At 36.8% G+C, this 23,256-nt stretch overlaps 2 protein-coding genes across 2 annotated transcripts; both read left to right on the forward strand.

Moving 5' to 3' along the window:
- Nucleotides 1-220: 220 nt before the first annotated feature.
- On the forward strand, nucleotides 221-2,035 carry LOC145169348 (putative xyloglucan endotransglucosylase/hydrolase protein 33). Its single transcript, XM_079087930.1, has 4 exons — nucleotides 221-470; nucleotides 596-696; nucleotides 779-987; nucleotides 1,458-2,035. Exons 1-4 carry the CDS (start codon nucleotides 236-238, stop codon nucleotides 1,867-1,869), a joined length of 957 nt encoding a protein of 318 aa, XP_078944056.1. The 5' UTR covers nucleotides 221-235; the 3' UTR covers nucleotides 1,870-2,035.
- Nucleotides 2,036-22,485: 20,450 nt separating this feature from the next.
- LOC145104116 (uncharacterized) lies at nucleotides 22,486-23,049 on the forward strand. Its single transcript, XM_079041398.1, has one exon. It carries the CDS (start codon nucleotides 22,486-22,488, stop codon nucleotides 23,047-23,049), a length of 564 nt encoding a protein of 187 aa, XP_078897524.1.
- Nucleotides 23,050-23,256: the final 207 nt, after the last annotated feature.

Here is a 23,256-nt window from a genome sequence, read left to right on the forward strand (position 1 = left end):
CTTCGCATATCTTTAAATATAAGCATAACCCACAAATAATTTATCATCTATAAACAAACATTAAAAATCAAACATATTAAACGATGAAAACAAGTACCAAATTCAAAAAATTAAAAATAAATAAATAAATATATAAAATCACCTTTAATTTCCCAACAACCTATAGAAACATGTATATAAACCAAAAACATGCCCTGCCAATTACAATCAATGTATCCTCTTCAACACCAAAAAAATGACATTTTTGCCACAAAGGTTTCTTCTTTCATGTCTTGTTCTTTTTAGTTGTTCTTTCCTGCTTCCGGTTTTTTCTCGAGGGCTCATTTATAAGCCCCCGAACGTCGAGCAGTTAACAGATCATTTCCACCCAACACCTGTTGCTGGGAACATGTTAACTATTTTTGGAGCACCGAATATTCATATGAAAAGCAATGGATCGTATGCTGATATTATCCTAGACAAAACTTCAGGTAAGGTCGATCTGATAAACACTGATTTTTCATTTATAATGGTGAGCAGAATATATTATTTTTTTAAACTTTTTTGCTATATATAAGATGGTAAATAAAATATATTGTTTTCCTATTGAGTTTAGGTTCTGGATTAGTTTCTAAAGAAAAATATTTCCATGGATTCTTTAGTGCTGCAATAAGGCTGCCTGTGGGAGTTACATCAGGAGTAGTACTAGCTTTCTATGTGAGGTCTTCATTTTTAGTGAAATATCTAAAATATTCTTTTCTACTATTAGTTAAATGTCTATTTTTTTTTTCAATTTTAGATGTCTAATTCAGATGTGTATCCACACAACCATGATGAGATTGACTTCGAATTGCTTGGGCATGAGAAGAGAAAAGAATGGGTTCTTCAAACAAATATCTACGGGAATGGAAGTGTCAAACTTGGAAGAGAAGAGAAGTTTTACCTTTGGTTTGACCCCACACAAGACTTTCATCAATATAGCATACTATGGAATACCCATCACATAGTGTAAGTTTCATCATCATTTAACCCAAGGTTTAACCATGGTTAAGCCGCTCACGGAGGGTTCAATAAGTCTTGGCTGTTTTTAATTTATGGTGGGTGGGAACATCATGTGTCCTGAGTTACGTAGACAATTTTGTAGTACGCATCGTGATTATATAAGTTCATCATCGATTAACCCAAGGTTTAACCATGGTTAAGATGAACACATTTTTGGTCGGAAGGTAATGTGTTCTAAAGATACATAGACAATTTTGTCGTAACATACGTACCTTCATATTTGGTTGTGAACCCCTTATAAGCTAGAGTCATATCTTACATACTTATTGGAAAATCTGTTTTTTAATTTATCCCATGATATCATTTTATTAGGGTTTATTGTGTCAGCAATTAGTAATTACATTCATTTGTCGATGTTTATTTACGTTTTACGTACGTACACTTTATTAATGAACTAAACTTAATTTCTAATGCAGATATTTAGTAGACAATATACCAGTACGTGAGGTAATCCACAATCAAGCATCATCTTTGGTATATCCTTCAAAGCCAATGTCGTTATATGTAACCATCTGGGATGGTTCAGAGTGGGCAACACATGGAGGAAAATATCCGGTTAACTATAAATATGCACCATTTGTAGCATCATTAGGAGAGCTAGAAATTGAAGGCTGCAGTTTGATGCAGACAACAAACTCATCGTCTATAGGTTCATGCTCAAAAAACATAGCGCATTCAAGCTTTGATCCACTTGAAGGAGACGAATATATAAAGCTAACGAAACAACAAATGGTTGGTCTAAATTGGGCTCGAACAAAGCATATGTTTTACTCTTATTGCAAAGATACTTCTAGATACAAAGTTGTTCCACCAGAATGCCATGCTTAGTTAATGTGGCCCTTTAATTAATTATGTTGTTGATCCACTTATACAATTATAAATTATTGTAATGATATTTATACACATAGTTTAACTAGCTATTATTATATAAACTTTGTAAAATAATATATTATTATGCGTTCGCCTTTATGGTAAATTTAGTACCTACATACATTATCTTTTGAAATATATAATTGAATTTTTCTGTGAGCACATTGTATGGTTTTCTTGAATGACGTTGATATTGTAGTAGTGTTGGTGTATATTTTTGGTATTCCCGTATAGTTAGGCGTTGTTATTAATATTTTAATAATTACCATCGTTAGAATAGACGCCAAAATGAAGAATTCCATAATTCACGAGCTCAATAACAACGGTTCCTTCCTGGGTTACATGCCCGATTAGTATCAGAAATGATATTTATAGCAGCAAAGTGAGGAAAATCTATGTGGCTAAAAATAACATCTTGTAGGTGCCCTTTACATATAAATAAGTGAAATCGGGTGTTCGTGGCGTAGTGATTATCATCCCCGATTCTGGTCAAACTCGAATACGTCCCATATACCTCTGGAGTACGCCCAGCGTACGAGCCCTGAGTCGACTCGGCTACGTTGACTCAGTTGGGTTGACTCGGTTGACTTGTTGATTTGACCAAGTTTGATCAAGGGTATTTTGGGGAAAATGTTATTATTTTATTAATGGGAAATGTTTGGACATTTAGGATTTGGGTTGAGCCGGTATTTAGGAGCAGAGTATTGATAAGCTTTTCGTCAGATTGTGAAGTGAGTTTCCCTCACAGTACTTGTGGGTCGAAGCCACCAAGGCCGACCCAATTGGATTGTTATCCTGTTATACCTGGATTGAAGATATGTTGAGTATGGGATAGATCTATATGATTATATGATAGTTGTTGATATGCGTAGACCGGTAGATCTGTAGGATTACTTGTGATTTCTGTATGCATGGTTATTTGTCTGTTGAATATCTTTGTTATTTGTTATATGTCGACATATTGTGTTGGGTTGAGATTTTACTGCTATATGCGTGAGTCAACAGACCGAGGGTATTCCAGTCTGATAACTGAGTCAACCCGAGGGTATTCCTGTCCGATGACTGAGTGAGTCCATTGTATATTGGTATTCCAGTCCGATGGCTGAGTGGACTTGTTGTATATTGGCATTCCAGTCTGGTGACTAATTAGGCTAGGGGTAATCCAGCCTGATGGCTGTGGACCCATGGATATTCCAGTCCAATGTATGATATGTGTATTGTGTGGTGGCAATTTGGGGGAAACTCACTAAGTATTGGTTTACAGTTTTAGTTTTGGTTTCAAGTACTTTAGAGGACCGTGGCAAGGCGAAGGCGTGACCATACACATCCTTGGTTTCATGTTGTTGATCTTGGGAGACTCTGTTTTTAGATAATGTTTGAAAACAATGGTTTTGTAAGCACTTCTTTTTAGTAAATGGGTCATTTTGAAAGTTTAAATTTGTTGTGATTTTGAGATGTTACGGATTGTGAGACGAGTGTCTGTTATATTTAGAAAGTATGTCTGAATAGACACGAGCACTAACTTATTTTAGGGAAGATGCCTAAATTGCTTGTATGTGCTAAATGATTTATGTTATAGCTATAAGATGCCTTATATGCTTTAGGATGCTATTTTTTGATCGGATCTATGGTCTATTGTCGACCGGATTTGGAAATGTTATGTGTTCAGGTTTCTAAACATTTAATCATGATATTAGAACCGACATGCAAATTTTCGGAGTAATAAGGAAATTTATATGTCTATCATAAATAGAGTTTTCCATACCTTAATTCTCATCATTATACACTGAACGCCTGCTTTGGTGTATAGAACGTTGTGGTGAGAACACGTAGCGGTTTAGGAAATGCTAATGGAAACCAAAAGCCTGAGCCACGAGTGATTGACTACGCACCCGAAGAAGTGCCAGTAGCTGACCCTGTCACTATGGCAATACTTAGGGCTCTATTAGCCGAACAAAGAGAGGGAATGAGGCAGGTAATTTGTAAGAACGGTAGAGAGCTGTCACGCTCGCAGATTCGGGCTAGTCAATTTAGAGACGATAAGAGTCAAAAAATGACTTTTTGATATAGGATTATTTAGAATAAATAATCTTAAATAATTTGTAGTATATGTCACAAGGTTTCCGTACATATAAAGAATACTGAAATCTGAGTTATAACGAAGAAATTATGACCTGTCGAAGTTTCGCAACAAAACCGGCACGACACCGGGAATCATAAAAAGTGAGTTTATGATAAAGTACTTTTTAGCCTTAATGAACTAAAAGAAAGTTGTAAAGTACGTCTCCACCTACGTGTGGATATAAAGAACGTCGAAAACGGAATTTGTATGCAGAAGTTATGGCCTTCCGAAGATGCAGCTGTTGAGAACATGACACGTGGCTGAAACCCTAGCCGCCTTAAGTCACGACGTGAACATTAAGTTCACGACGTGAAACGTGTCAGGGACACTAATCGGGGCTAGAAAACACGTGTTAAAGCTATGGGGTGACTCATGTAAGTTCACGACGTGAACCTATCATGTTCACGACGTGAATGGGTCCCATAACAACCTATAAATAGCAAGTTCAACCCTTTCATTCCTTACACCATTTCTTTTCTCTCTCTATCGTTTGCTGAAGGCGTTTCGCATCCCAAGCCTGACGATCACGAACCGCTGACTGTTTTTAGTTAGATTTTATCGACTCACGCTATTAAGGTGAGTGTATAGTTACTTTCATCTTACACATAGATATGAAGTATTTTATATATATTACGTGCTATGTGTGCATATTATCTGTTTACCTGATATTATTGCCGGATGAACGTTTTATACATGTTTTAGATGATTTAAACTGTATACGTATTTTATATCTACAAATATGTTGGGGTAAAATAGTTGGTGTGTGATGAAATAATGTGATGAGAGGTAGGTGATGATAGAAAGGTGATGATAATTAGGTAAAAAAAGAGATAGGTGATGATAGAATGGTGATGATAATTAGGTGATGAGAGATAGGTGATGATATTAATGTGATGATAATTAGGTGATGATAGATAGATGATGATAAATAGGTGATGTGAGATGAGAGGAGATACCATAACCTTGACCGACGATGTAGTCATCTACCAGAGTATAGATGGCGACCACTGACTATTCTAGACAGTCATGTGGAAACACCAGCAGGCTCATAACCTGTAGGTGATGAATTACGAGTTCAGGCGATGTTGTAACTACGTATTCATGCGATGATAATCTAACCCCTTACTATGAATTACGAGTTCAGGCGATGTTGTAACTACATATTCATGTGATGATACCCAATCCCTTACTATGAATTACGAGTTCAGGCGATGTTGTAACTACGTATTCATGCGATGATACACTAACCCTTACTGGACTAGTCCTTAGGAACAAACATATAAGGAAATGCGATGTAAGGAGATGATCCTTAGGAATAGTCCTTAGGAACAAACATATAAGGAAATGCGATGTAAGGAGATGAGAGGTAAATACGATGTAGGAGATGACCCTTAGGATAAATCCTTAGGGAAGGTAATTAGGAATAAAGAAGATAATGGAGATGGGTAATTGGGTTAATTGTTTGATGATTAAACATAATAATTATATTATTGTAGGTTGAAAATCCTATGTACTCACCAGGTGTCGCAACCTGACCCACTCAATCTTATTTGTATCACAGGTGTCGATACGAAGCTACTTTACACTGAGAGATTAAAGGAGATGTAGATCACTAGTGTAAATAAATGTAAGGTCTGTTTATGCTTATGTTTCAGTATTGACGATGACATCCCAAAGTTTTAAAATGAATAAAAATACATTTCTTCGGAAATGATTGGATAATATATTTATCATGTTTTTCTGGGAACAAATTCCGCAATATATTTCTTTAAAAATATACTCTGATTTTTATAAAGCATAAACAAAATCGGTCTTTTCTGGCCGTGAAAATGAGGATGTCACAGTTGGTATCAGAGCATTAGTTTAAGTGAACTAGGAATTTGTAGGATTTCTAGACTTAAACTTAGAATGCTAAGAAATGATTGTGAGGAGTGTGTCTAATAAATTTAGGTAATGCACCTGAATAGACACGAGCACTAGTATATTTTAGGAAAGATACCTAAAATGCTTTTATGTGCTAAATGTTATATGTTTGCCATATATGATACTAGTTGTTCGGATCTATGGTCTTTTGCCGACCGGATCTGGAAACCTTACGTGTTTAGGATTCTAAGCGTATGACTACGATACTAGAACTAGCATGTATACATTTAGAGTGATAAGGAGATTTATACGTCTATCGTAAATAAAGCTTTCCTATCTTAAAATTCTCGCGTAAGTACACCGAACGTCTGCTTGGGTGTACAAAACGTTATGGTGAAGACTTGTAGAGAATTGAGTAGATGGAGGAAATGAAAGGCTTATGATAGTGAATGACACCTATCGGAAGATATCGTAAGAGTGGTATCTTGCCTTTAGAATGTGTCTGATAAAATAATGGAACGTTTAGAGGAGTACGGTACGTCTGAAGTACACCTTCGATTGGCAGGATGATGGAACGATTGGTATAATTCTTGAAGTTGTCCCATCGTTTGGAATTTCCATCACCAACCGATTTGAAGTAGAATTGATGATTGAAGATACGCATGGAAGAAGTCCTAGTAGAGTCTAGGAAAAGTTTTATGATTAATTGGACACATTCGTATGTGTTAAATTGTTTTGTGATTTTAGGACTTGGGGACTGCGAGACCATACTTGAGACGAGTATGAGTAGGTGTGAATAGTAGTAGAGACCTATACTACTGGAAGCACAAGACTCACACTTGGATCAGGGAAAGTCACAAGGTTACCAAGAAGCTAGTAATTGATTTCGTTTTTGTTCATGTATTTCGTTACCATCGTTTCGGTAATGAATAATGAGATGATTGTTATTCCGACCCTAGTGGTCATATCAAATTGAGTCCGACTACGATGAGTTTGTTACATGGTTCAGAGAACCAAGTTCGATGTAACATCTGACTTAAGTCAGAAGATTGAAATCAATGCGATCAATAGCATAGCGCTCGTTGTTAAAGAAGCTTGTAGCTAGAAATGCTACATGCTAAAATGTGATTATATCACATTAGAACATGAAGGAAGGTATATTCCATTATGGAATTTGACTCTAAGAGACCTGAGTCTAAGCGTTGCATCATACGATGAGAGGTCATTAGAACATGACCCATCGATATGTTATGATAATGAAGTAAAGAACTTCTCTTAAGTTAACTCTGCTTAAGAAGAAGTAAGATTCTCCAATAAGGATCGATCTTGTAACTCGAAGGTTACGATTGAAAGTCCAATATAGGATAAAGAGCGGGTGCAAGATTGAGCATCGCATGCAGTCAAGAAATCCAAGAGTTAGAAACTCACTCGAAGGAACATAAAAGTTACAGTTATTACCTAGGATAAAGAGACAACGCATGGAGTCATTATACAAGCCCTGTTTTATTAATGATTCCGGGACGTAATCATCCTAAGGGGGAGATAATTGTCACGCCCGCAGATTCGGGCTAGTTAATTTAGAGACGATAAGAGTCAAAAAATGACTTTTTGATATAGGATTATTTAGAATAAATAATCTTAAATAATTTGTAGTATATGTCACAAGGTTTCCGTACATATAAAGAACACTGAAATCTGAGTTATAACGAAGAAGTTATGACATGTCGAAGTTTCGCAACAAAACCGGCACGACACCGGGAATCATAAAAAGTGAGTTTATGATAAAGTACTTTTTGCCTTAATAAACTAAAAGAAAGTTGTAGAGTACATCTCCACCTACATGTGGATATAAAGAACGTCGAAAACGGAATTCGTATGCAAAAGTTATGGCCTTCCGAAGATGCAGCTGTTGAGAACATGACACGTGGCTGAAACCCTAGCCGCCTTAAGTCACGACGTGAACATGAAGTTCACGACGTGAAACGTGTCAGGGACACTAATCGGGGCTAGAAAACACGTGTTAAAGCTATGGGGTGACTCATGTAAGTTCACGACGTGAACCTATCATGTTCATGACGTGAATGGGCCCAGAACAGCCTATAAATAGCAAGTTCAGCCCTTTCATTCCTTACACAATTTCTTTTCTCTCTCTCTCGTTTTCTGAAGGCGTTTCGCATCCCGAGCCTGACGATCACGAACCGCTGACCGTTTTTAGTTAGGTTTTATCGACTCACGCTATTAAGGTGAGTGCATAGTTACTTTCATCTTACACATAGATATGAAGTATTTTATATATATTACGTGCTATGCGTGCATATTATCTGTTTACCTGATATTATTGCCGGATGAACGTTTTATACATGTTTTAGATGATTTAAACTGTATACATATTTTATATCTACAAATATGTTGGGGTAAAACATGGGTAGATGAAATAGTTGGTGTGTGATGAAATAATGTGATGAGAGGTAGGTGATGATAGAAAGGTGATGATAATTAGGTAAAAAAAGAGATAGGTGATGATAGAATGGTGATGATAATTAGGTGATGAGAGATAGGTGATGATAGTAATGTGATGATAATTAGGTGATGATAGATAGGTGATGATAAATAGGTGATGTGAGATGAGGGGAGATACCATAACCTTGACCGGCGATGTAGTCATCTACCAGAGTATAGATGGCGACCACTGACTATTCTAGACAGTCATGTGGAAACACCAGCAGGCTCATAACCTGTAGGTGATGAATTACGAGTTCAGGCGATGTTGTAACTACGTATTCATGCAATGATAATCTAACCCCTTACTATGAATTACGAGTTCAGGTGATGTTGTAACTACGTATTCATGCGATGATACCCTAACCCTTACTATGAATTACGAGTTCAGGCGATGTTGTAACTACATATTCATGCGATGATACGCTAACCCTTACTGGACACGTATTGAGGGAGTAATCCCCGAATCAGTACTGTCTATACGATGTAGGCGATGATCCTTAGGAATAGTCCTTAGGAACAAACATATAAGGAAATGCGATGTAAGGAGATGAGAGGTAAATACGATGTAGGAGATGACCCTTAGGATAAATCCTTAGGGAAGGTAATTAGGAATAAAGAAGATAATGGAGATGGGTAATTGGGTTAATTGTTTGATGATTAAACATAATAATTATATTATTGTAGGTTGAAAATCCTATGTACTCACCAGGTGTCGCAACCTGACCCACTCAATCTTATTTGTATCACAGGTGTCAATACGAAGCTACTTTACACTGAGAGATTAAAGGAGATGTAGATCACTAGTGTAAATAAATGTAAGGTCTGTTTATGCTTATGTTTCAGTATTGACGATGACATCCCAAAGTTTTAAAATGAATAAAAATACATTTCTTCGGAAATGATTGGATAATATATTTATCATGTTTTTCTGGGAACAAATTCCGCAATATATTTCTTTAAAAATATACTCTGATTTTTATAAAGCATAAACAAAATCGGTATTTTCTGGCCATGAAAATGAGGATGTCACAAGAGCCTATGGCGCCTGTTGGGCAACCTGAGTTGAATATAGAACAGTCTGAGGAAGGAAATTGTAGCAGGACTGTTAATCGAGCATGTCACAACCAGAAAAAAATCAGGGTCAAACCAAGTCTAAGGGGTATTGTGTACAAGTGTATCCACAATGTAAGATGTAACCATATTTCAATAAAACATTTGAAATCCATATGAGCATTGATTTTATAAGCTATCATATATATATATAAATAGGTATATATAAGCCTTGAAGAACCATGTTGTAATTAGCCTTGACAAGTCAACAAGAAAGCACACATTAAGCAATTTCCTAGGATTTATAACATGACACCCACTAAGGCCGAAAACCCTTTCTATGGGGGACCTCAAGACCGCAATCAACCCAAAACCAAGCACCATGGCCGAAAACTACCTTAATGAATCAATGTTTGGCCGAAAACATTAAGAGAAAAGACTTAGAACCGTAAACACCCTTAGTGGACCATACTTTGGACGAAAACCACCTTACTAGATCAATGTTTGGCCGAAATCACAATGGGAAAGGACTTAGGACCGAAAACCAAAAGGGAAATCCATCATAGGACCGCAATCACATGTGTTTGCGGTCATGCTAGGATGTAATATAGTGTTTGCGTAGAGTAAAGAACAAGCAAGTATAGTTGACTTTAAGGTGTGAGATCTCACCCATTTCCCGTACAATTCACAGTAAACCATGTAATAACCACCATATAACAATGGATTAACCTCCAGTAATCCAAGTAAATATCATGTCAACCTTCTCTCTTTTATTATGGACGAGAACCCTGTTGCGTTTTGAGCATTCTAACACTCCTATGGTGTACATGCAACCCTAAATACCTTGGATCTATGTTTTCTCTATTATACATGCAAATATCAATTTTCCAAGGTATTACCCTAACTAGCATACAATCATATGTACTAGGATAACAATACTAGATAGAATACATACCTCTTTGTTGTAGCTTGATTCCATGGAGCTTAAGAGCCTAGTGCCTCAAGTGTGACACCTCAAATGGTTCACACAACATCACCAACAATTGGAATAACCATGAGAAGAAGAGTTCTTATGCTCCAAATCGGCTAGCCCTCACTTAGAATCCTTAGGGCCAATTTCTTGAGCTCATGGGTTCTTTATATAGTGTGCACATTAGGGTTACACCATGTAACCCATGACTTTACCCATTCCTTATGCTCCATGGGGTTTAACCTCCATGGAGTGTCCATGGGTCACCACATGGGTTAAACCCAACATAAGGAATCATGGATCATAAGCCCACATATATAAGAATGAATGATTTACACAATCAATCCCCATATATTTAATTAGTCTCTTTTGATCACTAAATTAACTCCAAATTAATTCTTGATCAATACTAATTAAATAATATGATTTCATATTAATATATTAGAACTTATAATATATTAATATGTCACAAATATCCTCTTCTCACAAAAGGTCTATCCAAATGTCCCGATGCCATGCAACCCAAATGGACCATGCTGGGTCGGGTCAAGTATATACCAATTATAGTTATGGGCTTAGACACTAATCCAACAGTCTCCCACTTGGAAAAGTCTAATAACTATTATTGCAAGTATGACTCCAACCTGACCAGCAATCGTAGCTCTTAAAAGCTGCTGTCGAACTCTGAACAAATCACTGACGCGTCCATTAGATAAGTGATCATATATTCCTCCATTCTAGATATCATATGGACTGAGACATGGATTATAATCATTCTCTCTGTCCATTTGTTGTTTCCCGATTTCTGATTTATGACGACCGACTAATTAAACAAATCAAATCAGTCCAGGCTTGGCCAAGCACTTAGGGTGTCATCACTAAATCATCGAGGGGCCCATGTATATCGCTTTTATCCCTTTAAAGGTAAAAGGAATGGATAAACTTTGACTCATATGCTTGTACTAACTACTTGTTGAATCATACACAAAGGCACGTTTTATAACATCGAGTTACCAATGCATTTTTGTGCAATCAATGTATAACCAACTCATAGTCAACAACTCATATCTCTAGGTTTGAAGAATATAAGATATTATCGTCTCATGATTCACTCGTGATAAAATCCATGAAGTGATTCAAATGAGCGTGGGTTTAATCCAATACTCAGAACTTATGAGCACTCATGAATGTTGCAGCAACTCTTGCTATGTCCACTACCTTGGACATCTACAAACCAGCTTCATGACAGTCTTGATTCATATATACTTCCAACATAGGACCGACTGTGGATGGTTTGAATAACTTAGTCATTCGGGAAGAATGACCTAGTTATTCTGGAAGTCAAAACATGCAAAGTGAAACACAAGAATAATACTAATCCTATATGGCCCCAACACTTTGAGTGTAAATAAAAACACCCTTTATCTAAGCACCATATTGATTACTCATTATTCATTGTATAATGTTTCGATTTATCAACTTAATACTTGAATTAAAAACAACAATCATGCCATGCTCCTAGCATGCATACTATGTCTGTCTAAACAATAGTTATGCCATACTCCAAGTATGCACACTATGTTTGTCTTATGATCCTTAATTTGTGAATAGATCAATTGAAAATATTTCAATGATGCTCATTTCACAATCCCAATCCTTATTGTAAATGTAAGAATACCAAACTCTTGCCATTTACTGTAATCTGTTAGATTCTAAACTTATATGCAATAATCCCCTTGCAATACATATGCACACAAGTCACAAAAACTTGGCAACAGTCATTACAAAGTATTCCAATGGAGAGCAATTCCATGGAAATGAAGTCTCACATTCAAAGTACATTCCTTTGAACACCCTTCTTGCATTAAGTTCTCTAATCTTACACATATTCAAAGAATAACTTCCACCTATGGAGAAAATTCCATATTCCCATTTTGACTATCACTTCTGAACAAGAGTTGCCTCCTTTCAGAATATGTCAATATGGTCCTATCTCTATACTTCCAATTGTCCATGAGCAACCAAACTTTGGCAAACCTCAGATTGTCCTCAACAATAGCTTAATCATTTTAGTCATATCCAATTCTATTTCTTTTTCCCTCTTAATGCCCCCAGGAATTTGGAAAATTTAGAAAGGATAAATATTATAACACATGTAATTGATCCTATACCCGAAGCATATGGGACCCGATTCATGCTATAAAATTTTTTATTTGCCATGTTCTCAAAATTCGAACTATGAAGAGGGATGTTGTAATCATAATCGAATTTTGAGAATGCAACATATATAGAATTTCCTTATGTTGAACCATTCCAACATAACATTCATATATATCCTTGACTAAAGTTGATTAAAATCTCAATCTAAGCTTTTAGAATTGGAATGAAGTATAAATCCTCTCCCTTAATTATAGCAAAACAACTTTTCAAAGCGAATTGAACCTTTTGTTTTCTATAATTAACATTGCTAACTTGCAACACTAACCATAATAATCATGCTCCTAATAGCATAATGATTATTATCTTACTAGCACAACACTTATGCTCCCACTAGCTTTGACATGTACTCAGAAATCAATTGGACTTCTAGAAATCAATACTTTATTGACTTTCTTGCCAAAGTTCAGATTTCTGATACAAGATTTCTTTGATAAGACTTTATCAAAATCATACACCTTTCCTTAGATAGATCACATGTTTTTCTAGACCTTTTTCCATTCTCACTAGTTAGTATGCCGGTTAACCACACACGCTCCACTAACGACATGAGAATGCAAATATCACAATTGTTATCTACTTAAAATCTACTTAGTGAAAGCGTTTTCTCACCATCATTTTCATGAATTGGAGAGAAACCTTATGACACTTAGATTTTTTATGGTGTATGTATTCCTATCCATGTGAATTTGTCAAAAACATAATCAGAAGACAGGGTTAGTGACAAACCCAAACTCATATGGACTGAACTTGTTCAATCTTAATTTCTTGCCACTTGGCAGCTCAAGGGCCTACCATTGCTTCCACATTGTTATGCAGACAATTGAGAACTCATAGAACTCACAAGCATAGTCAACTTTAACTGGAATAGGCACAGAAATAAGAATATGTCAACACGATAGGTTACAAACCTCAAGTCGTGGGCTAGTGATTAACAATACTCTTGATTAGTTTTTGAAACCATATCAAGATCTTTTAAGACTCCCACTGACCTCTTGACATATAATATTCTCTTTTGTCAAGAATCATTCCTTGACAAAACAAATATTCAAGAGTTAGTGCGGATTCTTATCAAGTTAAACACTTCTCACAATTGGTCTTAGTTGGTCTTTGTCTTATCCAAAACATCACAACTTACCAATCTCAAATGTACAAGAGTAGAAAACATTTTACTCTACATTTGACAAGTGTTTTAAACCTTTTCTTAAGATTACGTCACTCAAGGCTCAATCTTGGAGTATGACTCTAAGACTTGATTTTGGGACGAAGTATGATTCATCTTTAGATTTAACCAATTCAACAATTCACGATTCATCTTCTTAGTCAAACAAATGCACTAAGATGTCCTTAGAGAATCAATTGTGATATGGTTTCATAATCATTAAGATGATCATAAACATGATACTAAAGTACTCTCCCATCTTTTCAGATTTGAGAAACTTTTTGTCTTTCTGCCTAATTTGATTCTTTTCATTCGTTCTGCCATACACTGAAACTTTCTAGTGTTACAGAATTATACTTAAACTTGTAAGTATAACCATACTTACTAAACTTTAGTAAATCATGACGAATAGTCTTATCGTTCTTTGTGGTGGACTTTACCAGTGCACAAGAATGTGTACTCGATCCCTTAGTCCTTCACTTGACTCACATATACATGTGAATAAGGAATTAGTCTTAATTTTCCAAAGATGAAAATTCTCATTCATCACACAATACAACTTGCATGATTCCAAGTTTCTATCCAACTGAAACTTGGGTGATGAGAATCTTTCTTTATTTGGTAAATTATGACACTACCACAAATGAAAGAATCAAATTCATTTTCCAATATTGTTTATCAATGGAAACATATAAACAACAATTTTTCACAAATGCCATTGTAAGGATACTTAAAATAAATAAATCAAAATTTTCTTTTATTTTTTGAACTTTGCGGAAAAATCTTATCCTTACAATGTAAATACATATGAAAAACATGTTGTTATCTATTCCTAAGCAACATATCATAACTCTTAAGCAACAGCTCAAATTTCTGATCACCGAACCTTGCGATCGAAATCCATCTTTGCGATCAGAATCATCATACTCTTTCTTTAGGTTTCCTTTGATTCTTCAAAACATCAAAATGTAATTACATTACATCATGTATTAAGAATCTCCAAAAGAGACTTCATAGAGTTATATAATGGACTTTAACCTGAAGCAAAGTCAAACCTTTTTTGACTTTTACCATCCTTATGAACTTTCAGGTAAATTTGGCAGCTTCGCAACCAATGCCCCTTCTTTTGGCAAAAGAAACATATGGACTCTTTGGAAATGGTACACTTGATTGTCTCAGACTTAGCCTTTCTCTTTACCATCAGTCAAATGACTTGACCATGGCCAATCCCTTTCCATTGGGAAGCGAAAGCTTTTATGGACTTTCAATGTCAACATTATCAATGTCCAAATAGGTTTGGGAAGTAGATCTTCCAGTCTAATTTGCTTTACCAATGCTCCAAATCATTGCTGATTTAGCAGCATCAAACAAATAGGTAAGATCACTAAGGGTCATGTCATGATCTGTCATCAGGGAGTGACTGAAGAACCAAGTCAACAGCCAGCTACCTCGGGACTTCGACACCCGACTCTCTCGGCTTGCCAATATGTGACTTAACCTCCAAGATGTAAGCACATATAGTATTTGCTTGCCAATAGGGATTGAGTGACTTAGAACTTTTCAAGTCTTGAAACTTGTGGGATAGGGAGAATTATTGGAGGAGGTGGAGGAAGTGAAGCATGATTTCCAGTCCCATTAATGCACAACAAAGGGATTAATCTTTCACATTGATTTCCATGTGGGATATCATCTTCATTAGGAAGGCTTGTTCCTAAAGATTTGGGAAGACCATAGTTGTCTGAAATAGACATTTATGAGGGAGAAATTCAAGTTTAGTTGATTTAAGTCCTTAATATAACACCCAATATGAAATATTAAGGCTAGGACCCAACAAACTATTTATAACTGGAAGAGGGATGCCGTAATCCAAGTTATAAAATATTTGAAGGTAGGTAAATGACGATTTACCAATTTCCACCATGAAAACGAAATATAATTAAGTTTTAATTGGATTTGAAACTCCTAGATCTTTTGAGATACATTGAACTTTCAATGGCATGTTTGAATCTCGATTGTGCCCTCTCAAGTTTGTGACTGTGATGCCGAGGATCACAAACAAGGTGTGAATAACCATGCAAATTAACTTGGTACCCTTAACTTTATCACCTAATCGATGTGCCGGTTAAGCACACGCGCTCCACCAATCTATGATAAACATTAAGTTACCCTTTCCCACACATTTTCAGTCCCATGTTAGTGTGCCGGTTAACCACACACGTTCCACTAACGACTTAACAAATGTGCAAAGTGCAATTTCATGGGTTAGCACCTTTACACATTTTCCTAAGTAACTAATATTGGGAATTTATAACTGTTTAGTTACTTAGTATTTATCATTATACTTTTAATGAAGGGAGAATTATAGTCCTTATCCTACCCGTTCGGCTAACGACCCTCCACCAGTCAAGGAAGCGGTGGGTGAGAGTGGACACCCATTAAACTGCCATTTTATAGACAGTAACCTTATACCCCCCTTATAGGCTGACTTCGTGAATGAGGCCTACTAACGGTAATATTGACTATATCTTATACATATCTATATAATTAAAATTATAATAATTGTATAAGGGTTGAATTTTAAACTTTTAAAATTCTAGGGTTTGATTTGGAATTAAAGCATTCATAAGCAAAACTTTACAAATTCCAAAACTTGAGGGCAAGTATTGAAACTATTCAAAACTCTTGGATTTTCATAACTTATGAGTTTAATTAAAAATTTTAATGAAGAGACTCTTGAACATCCATAACTTGAGGACAAGTTATGAAGTCCATAAAACTATTTATGAGAAAAAGACTCTTCATTTTGTAACCTATGACACTTTTATGAGTTTTAAGATTCATAAATGTGACTTTTCATATAACTTGAGGACAAGTTACAAAAACACATTTTATGAATAACTTTTAGATCAATATGGATTGAAAACACATTATCTCATAACTTTTCTATTAATCTAAGCTAACTCATAAGAACAAGATAATTCAAATCATCAATCTTCAAGAAATTAGCATGAACATAAAACTAATACAAATCTTGAAATTATGACAATTATCTTTGAAACAGGTTTATAAGTTCAAAAACAGCTTAGGGTAATGTTCCTAGTCCAATTCCAGCCTTAAAAGTCAAAAATATGCTGTCAGTGGCTTCTACTCGTCGAGTGTATGAACCTACTCCACGATTAGGATGAATTTCTTCATGGACTCGGTGAGTCCATCAGTGGACTCGGCGAGTCCAGTGCCCAGGAAGCCATAATTTTTGATTTTTAAGCTATTTCAGCATGTATATCTTGAAAACAAGTCTTGGCTCTGATACCACTGTTGGGTTTTGAGCATTCTAACACTCCTATGGTGTACATGCAACCCTAAATACCTTGGATCTATGTTTTCTCTATTATACATGCAAATATCAATTTTCCAAGGTATTACCCTAACTAGCATACAATCATATGTACTAGGATAACAATACTAGATAGAATACATACCTCTTTGTTGTAGCTTGATTCCATGGAGCTTAAGAGCCTAGTGCGTCAAGTGTGACACCTCAAATGGTTCACACAACATCACCAACAATTGGAATAACCATGAGAAGAAGAGTTCTTATGCTCCAAATCGGCTAGCCCTCACTTAGAATCCTTAGGGCCAATTTCTTGAGCTCATGGGTTCTTTATATAGTGTGCACATTAGGGCTACACCATGTAACCCATGACTTTACCCATTCCTTATGCTCCATGGGTTTTAACCTCCATGGAGTGTCCATGGGCCACCACATGGGTTAAACCCAACATAAGGAATCATGGATCATAAGCCCATATATATAAGAATGAATGATTTACACAATCAATCCCCATATATTTAATTAGTCTCTTTTGATCACTAAATTAATTCCAAATTAATTCTTGATCAATACTAATTAAATAATATGATTTCATATTAATATATTAGAACTTATAATATATTAATATGTCACAAATATCCTCTTCTCACAAAAGGTCTATCCAAATGTCCCGATGCCATGCAACCCAAATGGACCATGCTGGGTCGGGTCAAGTATATACCAATTATAGTTATGGGCTTAGACACTAATCCAACAAACCCTTCTTCCCATACTACAATTCCACTTTCACTTACTGTGAAGTTACAAATTTACTCTCAAAGAATTCAAGCTTCAAGCTTTAAGAAGACTTATTTCTTCAAAGCATTCCCTATACCCTCGTATGTATTTTGAGTTTGGCTAGTGATTCTACACATTATCTTGTTAATTTCATTCTATTTACACATAATATTATGTGTTGACAACTTTAGGGTATCATAATCTTCAAGAGTTCATCAAACACTCCAAGTGTTTTAGGCTCAAAACCTTCATCTCATCACTTCAACTACACACATCAACCACTCAAGGTGAGCTTCATACCTCCATTTTTTTCGAGATTTCATGCTTTTAGGGGGGGAGTACAAGTCAAACACGTTTAACTTATGAATATTTGCTAGATTCATCTTTATTATTTATGAAATTATATTTGCATAAGATATGCTTAATGCTATTTTATCTACAAAAAAATCATATATATATATATATATATATATATATATATATATATATATATATAAGTTGATGTACAAAAGTAAAACTCATTATGTGATACAAGTAGCAACAAGAAAATATGAGTTGTAAAACTACAAGTTTTGGTAACCCTCTTTGCTAAAATAGTTTTTCTAGTAAAAGTGGTCATATTTTTAGTCATCACTTTTGGTGGGTTAAAACCCAAGAATATTATGTTTAACAACATATATTACTACTATACAAGATTTCAACTCGATATTTATATAATAAGTTTATATAATTAGTTTACACAAAAACATACAAGACAAATTATTGATAGCATAGTTGTGTGACATGAAACTCATATCATAAGTTTTCTAAAAGTGCAATTACGTTAATATACAAGAAAAAGGGAGTCGAAGTTCACGTAAATCCGTTAATGCTCTTGTGAGACGTTCCTTCACCGTACCTACCTAGCGTACACCTTAAGTCCTACATTATAACCATAGTCTCCTTGAGGGAGAGCGAGACCGTTGTGTATAGATCTATATGGGATTGACAACCCTACACCTCAGTTGTTCGCTACCGGTTAGACCGACAAGTCTAGGGTGACAAATGTCTTACCAACTCCGACGCCTGAAGAACGTCGTTTCAGGCATATCATTCATTTTAGCATGGTTATAATAACTCACATAGGGATTAACAAAACTATCTTGGTTTACGGGAAGCTTACACTTCACCGGTTTTTTAAAATATAAAACTACATATTACTTTTCAATATACTATTCCAGTCTTAGGTTTTAAGACTACAACTTTTCACAGATCAAGAAAATATTGGATTTTCTGGGAACTTACATTTACAAGATACAAAGTACATGCATTCATACATTCTAGTCTTTGGTACAAGGCATACAATCATTTTTATAGAAAATATCGGATTTTATGGAACATACAAAAATCTTTCAAACAAAGTAGTTACAAACAGTTTTCATACAAAAATACTTATGAACTCACCAACTTTATAGTTGACGCTTTTCAAAATGACTTGTATTCTCAGGGAAGCAGTAAGCAGGTAGTTGAGTCATTGGGAACTGGATTTTGCTGAATTATGGAAATTGTACTTTTCTGTATTGGTTATGTACTTTTGAAACAAATACATTATGTAAACTATGTAAGTCGTATTCTTAATGTATGTTGCATGGATTGCTATGTTTCATTTATATTCAATTGTTATGATACTATATAATGACGTCATCCGCCCTCGGATGTTTCCACCGTCCTGGTTCGGGGGTGTGACAGATTGGTATCAGAGCATTGTTTATGGTGAACTAGTATATCTAACCATACAAGATATACAACTATAAATACAATGGGACTAAAACACTCTGACTAAAAGTATACTTTAAAAATATAAGTATTTTATAAAAAGTATACATACATGAGTGCATAATAAGGATAATGTCATAACAAATAAACTAATAAAAGGTGTTTAGAGGAGTTGGACATCGCGACTAAACTTAGACAGTTATGTAATCATACCTAGGGTAAATATAGCCTGATCAACTATATTTATTCGAGATATGACCAAAATGTATTTAGGAGTGCGCGAGGTGGACAACAAATCTAAAACTTACCAACTTTAAAACCATAAGGGTCTAAGAATGAAACAAAAAGAAATAAAATACTATAGGGGTATTTTGACATTCTATCTATTTTCTTGTACTTATATATTCTCGTGCAGACACCATGGAAGACTTTCACCACCTAGGAGACCCTTCCCCCCAACCAGGGGAACGGGGTATGGATAGAGGAGGATCCGGAAGAGGTCATGGAGGAGTTCGAGGAAGAGGAAATCGATGAAGAGGTCGACGAGGAGGAGGAGGAGGATGATGATTCGAACGCAGAGTCTGAAGTCATCGACCCTCCCTACATGGCTAGGGCACCAATGCATCGATGGGGCTACAATGGCCCTACACCCCCTGGGCATATGATCTAGAGAGATGGAGCCGGCACTAGGGACATCGTCCACCTTTCAGGATGGAGTGAGGGTTCTATGATCTTCACCATGGAGGACCCGCCGACCGAGCCCTTCTTGTTTTGATCTGTTGGATATTGGTGATCAGGCTCAAACGACGGCGAACCGAGTCGGAGAGATGAGAGCTGTTGTGGAGCTCACGGCGGCACACACTCAGGACCTCAAGAGGGACTTCTACCCTATGGACCGACTTGTCGAGGATCTTACTACCGCGCGAGCGGAAGTAAGGGAATACCAGGTGAGACATGCTGCTCTCGAGGAGAGGGTTCGGGTAGCCGAGCGCCGACTAGTCGAGCTGCAGGGTGCCTATACTTCATCCCAGGCACCACAGGTGACTACTCGATGTGAGTAGGATCTATCTTACTCACCAGCTATGAGAGAGTAGATGTTTGGGTATGCGTTAGTACTACCCCTTTCCTTTATTTTGTATGTAGGAACGACCCTACGTCTAAGTGATTACACTATTCGGAGGGTCGTTATGCTGTCAGGTCATTATCTTGATGTATTGTAGACCTTATAAAAGTCAAATTTTCTAAAAGTTATGTACTCTACTTTATCAGTGATGAAACAAACATGTGTTTTACTTATGGATGTTGTTATCTGCTATGTCTTATCTATTCATTTTTATTTGTTAAAACAAGATTTCAATTGTATGTGCAAAATAACGTTTGATAATCACTATACCTGACATATCTAAATGCGATGTTTCATTACAATAGTATTTGCATCATAATCCTTATAAAAAACTTATTAAATTCCACTTGTGGCAGTAGAATGCCGCCCCGGAGGTACATCCGACGCAAGAACAACGAGACAACACCACCACCGCTGCCGCTTCCACCACAAATAGATTCGGCCGCATTCCAGGCGACAATGTCAGCCGCAGTCACTGATGCTCTGGCACATATTAACAACAATGGTGCAAATGGAGGCGGGAGTGGGAATGGAACATGCAACTCTAAACACGGGGTTAATCAAGTGCCTCAACGAGTATGCTCATACAAAGACTTCACAAACGGGAAGCCAAGGACATTCAACGGAAGCGGGGGTGTCATAGCCCTAACTCGATGGTTTGAGAAAACGGAATCAGTCTTCGAGATTTACGGATGTCCGGAAGAAAGCAAAGTAAAATTTTGCAACCTGTACTTTTTCCGATAGAGCCCTCACATGGTGGAATGGCCACGTCAAGGCTCTAACACTCCCAATGGCGAACTTAATGGCTTGGGAAGACCTCAAGACCATGATGCTTGAAGAATATTGCCCTAGAGGTGAAGTACAGAAACTCGAGCAGGAATTATGGAATCTTACTGTGAAGGACTCCAACATTGAGGCTTACATTGCCAGATTCTGCGATCTGGCGATCCTATGTCCAGGAATGATCACTTCTGAAAGTAAGAAGGTCGAACGCTTCATTTGGGGACTAACTCCCCCGATTCAAGGGAATATGATTGCTGCAACTCCAACAACGTTCGACAACGCCAAGCGTCTTGCGCAAAAGCTATATGACCATGGAGTACAAAAGGGCACGATGACTTCCGACACTAAGCCAAGGAAGGGGAATGATAACAAGAAAAACATAGGAAAAAAGAGGAAAGGGCAATAAACTCAGGAATCCTCAAAAAAGCAACAGATAGTGGCAGTTCACGCTGCTACTACTCCTGCCACACCAGCACCCACAAAGCAATACGCCGATAATCTGCCAAAGTGCGACAAATGCCCCTTCCAACACCACAGAGCCTGCATGGAGATGCAATGCACAACCTGCAACAATAAAGGGCACACTTCACGATACTGCAAGGCACCAGCACAACAGGCCACCTAACCCACAAGCACTGGGGTGAGCCAAGCGTGTTATGGGTGTGGAGAAACGGGTCATTACAAAAGAAACTGTCCAAAGGCCAACAACAAGAACACAGGAGGATCAGGGAGAGTCCTAACAATAGGACATTAAGAGGCAGTAACGGATCCCGCAGTAGTCACTGGTACGTTCCTCCTCAACAACATTTATGAATGCATTTTATTTGATAGTGGGGCAGAAAGAAGCTTTGTGAGTCATAGGTTTAAGCACCTACTCAACCAAAATCCTCAGGCATTAAACGAAACATTTACCGTTGAAATGGCTAACGGAAAAATAGAAACAAAAAACGACGTATTCATAGGGTGCACACTAACTTTAAATAACCACTCCTTTCGAATTGACTTAATGCCTGTTACGAGTAGGAGTTTTGATGTGATCATCGGTATGGATTGGTTAAGCTCCCACCGTGCTGATATTATGTGCTATAAGATGGTCGTTCGCCTTCACCTACCCGACAATGAAACCCTGGTAATATATGGCGACAAACCCGGTACGAACCTTCGTCTCATCTCATGTATCAAGGCACATAAGTGTTTGCACAAGAAGAACTACACATTCTTTGCTCACGTGGTTGATAAAAAGAAAGAAGAAAGGAACATTAAAGACATCCCGGAGTTGTACGATTTTCCCGACGTGTTTCCCGAAGACCTTTCGGGAATACCTCCCGAACGACAATTCGAATTTCGGATCGACTTGATACCCGGAGCCACACCAATCGCCAAGGAGCCATATAGATTAGCTCCTGCAGAGTTGCAAGAGCTTTCCAGTCAATTAAGTGAATTACTGGACAAAGGGTTTATAAGGCCAAGCTTCTCACCCTAGGGAGCTCCGGTCTTATTCGTGAAGAAGAATGATGGGTCGTTTCGTATGTGCATCGACTACCGCGAACTCAACAAGCTTACCGTCAAGAATCGATACCCTCTTCCCCGGATCGATAATCTATTTGACCAGCTACAAGGAGAAAGTTACTTCTCAAAGATAGATTTAAGATCCGGGTACCACCAACTATGGGTCCGAGAAGAAGACATC

This window comes from Lactuca virosa, chromosome 4, assembly GCF_052849685.1.
Source record: "Lactuca virosa cultivar CGN04683 chromosome 4, Lactuca_virosa_CGN04683_v6, whole genome shotgun sequence".
Lineage (NCBI taxonomy): Eukaryota > Viridiplantae > Streptophyta > Magnoliopsida > Asterales > Asteraceae > Lactuca > Lactuca virosa.

Excerpts from the sequence above, each read along its gene's own strand:
- LOC145169348 (XM_079087930.1), top strand. The coding sequence starts at position 236 with ATGACATTTTTGCCACAAAGGTTTCTTCTTTCATGTCTTGTTCTTTTT. Across the intron at positions 471-595 it reads TATCCTAGACAAAACTTCAG|GTTCTGGATTAGTTTCTAAA; the intron begins GTAAGGTCGATC and ends TATTGAGTTTAG. Across the intron at positions 988-1,457 it reads TGGAATACCCATCACATAGT|ATATTTAGTAGACAATATAC; the intron begins GTAAGTTTCATC and ends TTTCTAATGCAG.
- LOC145104116 (XM_079041398.1), top strand. The coding sequence starts at position 22,486 with ATGGCTAACGGAAAAATAGAAACAAAAAACGACGTATTCATAGGGTGC.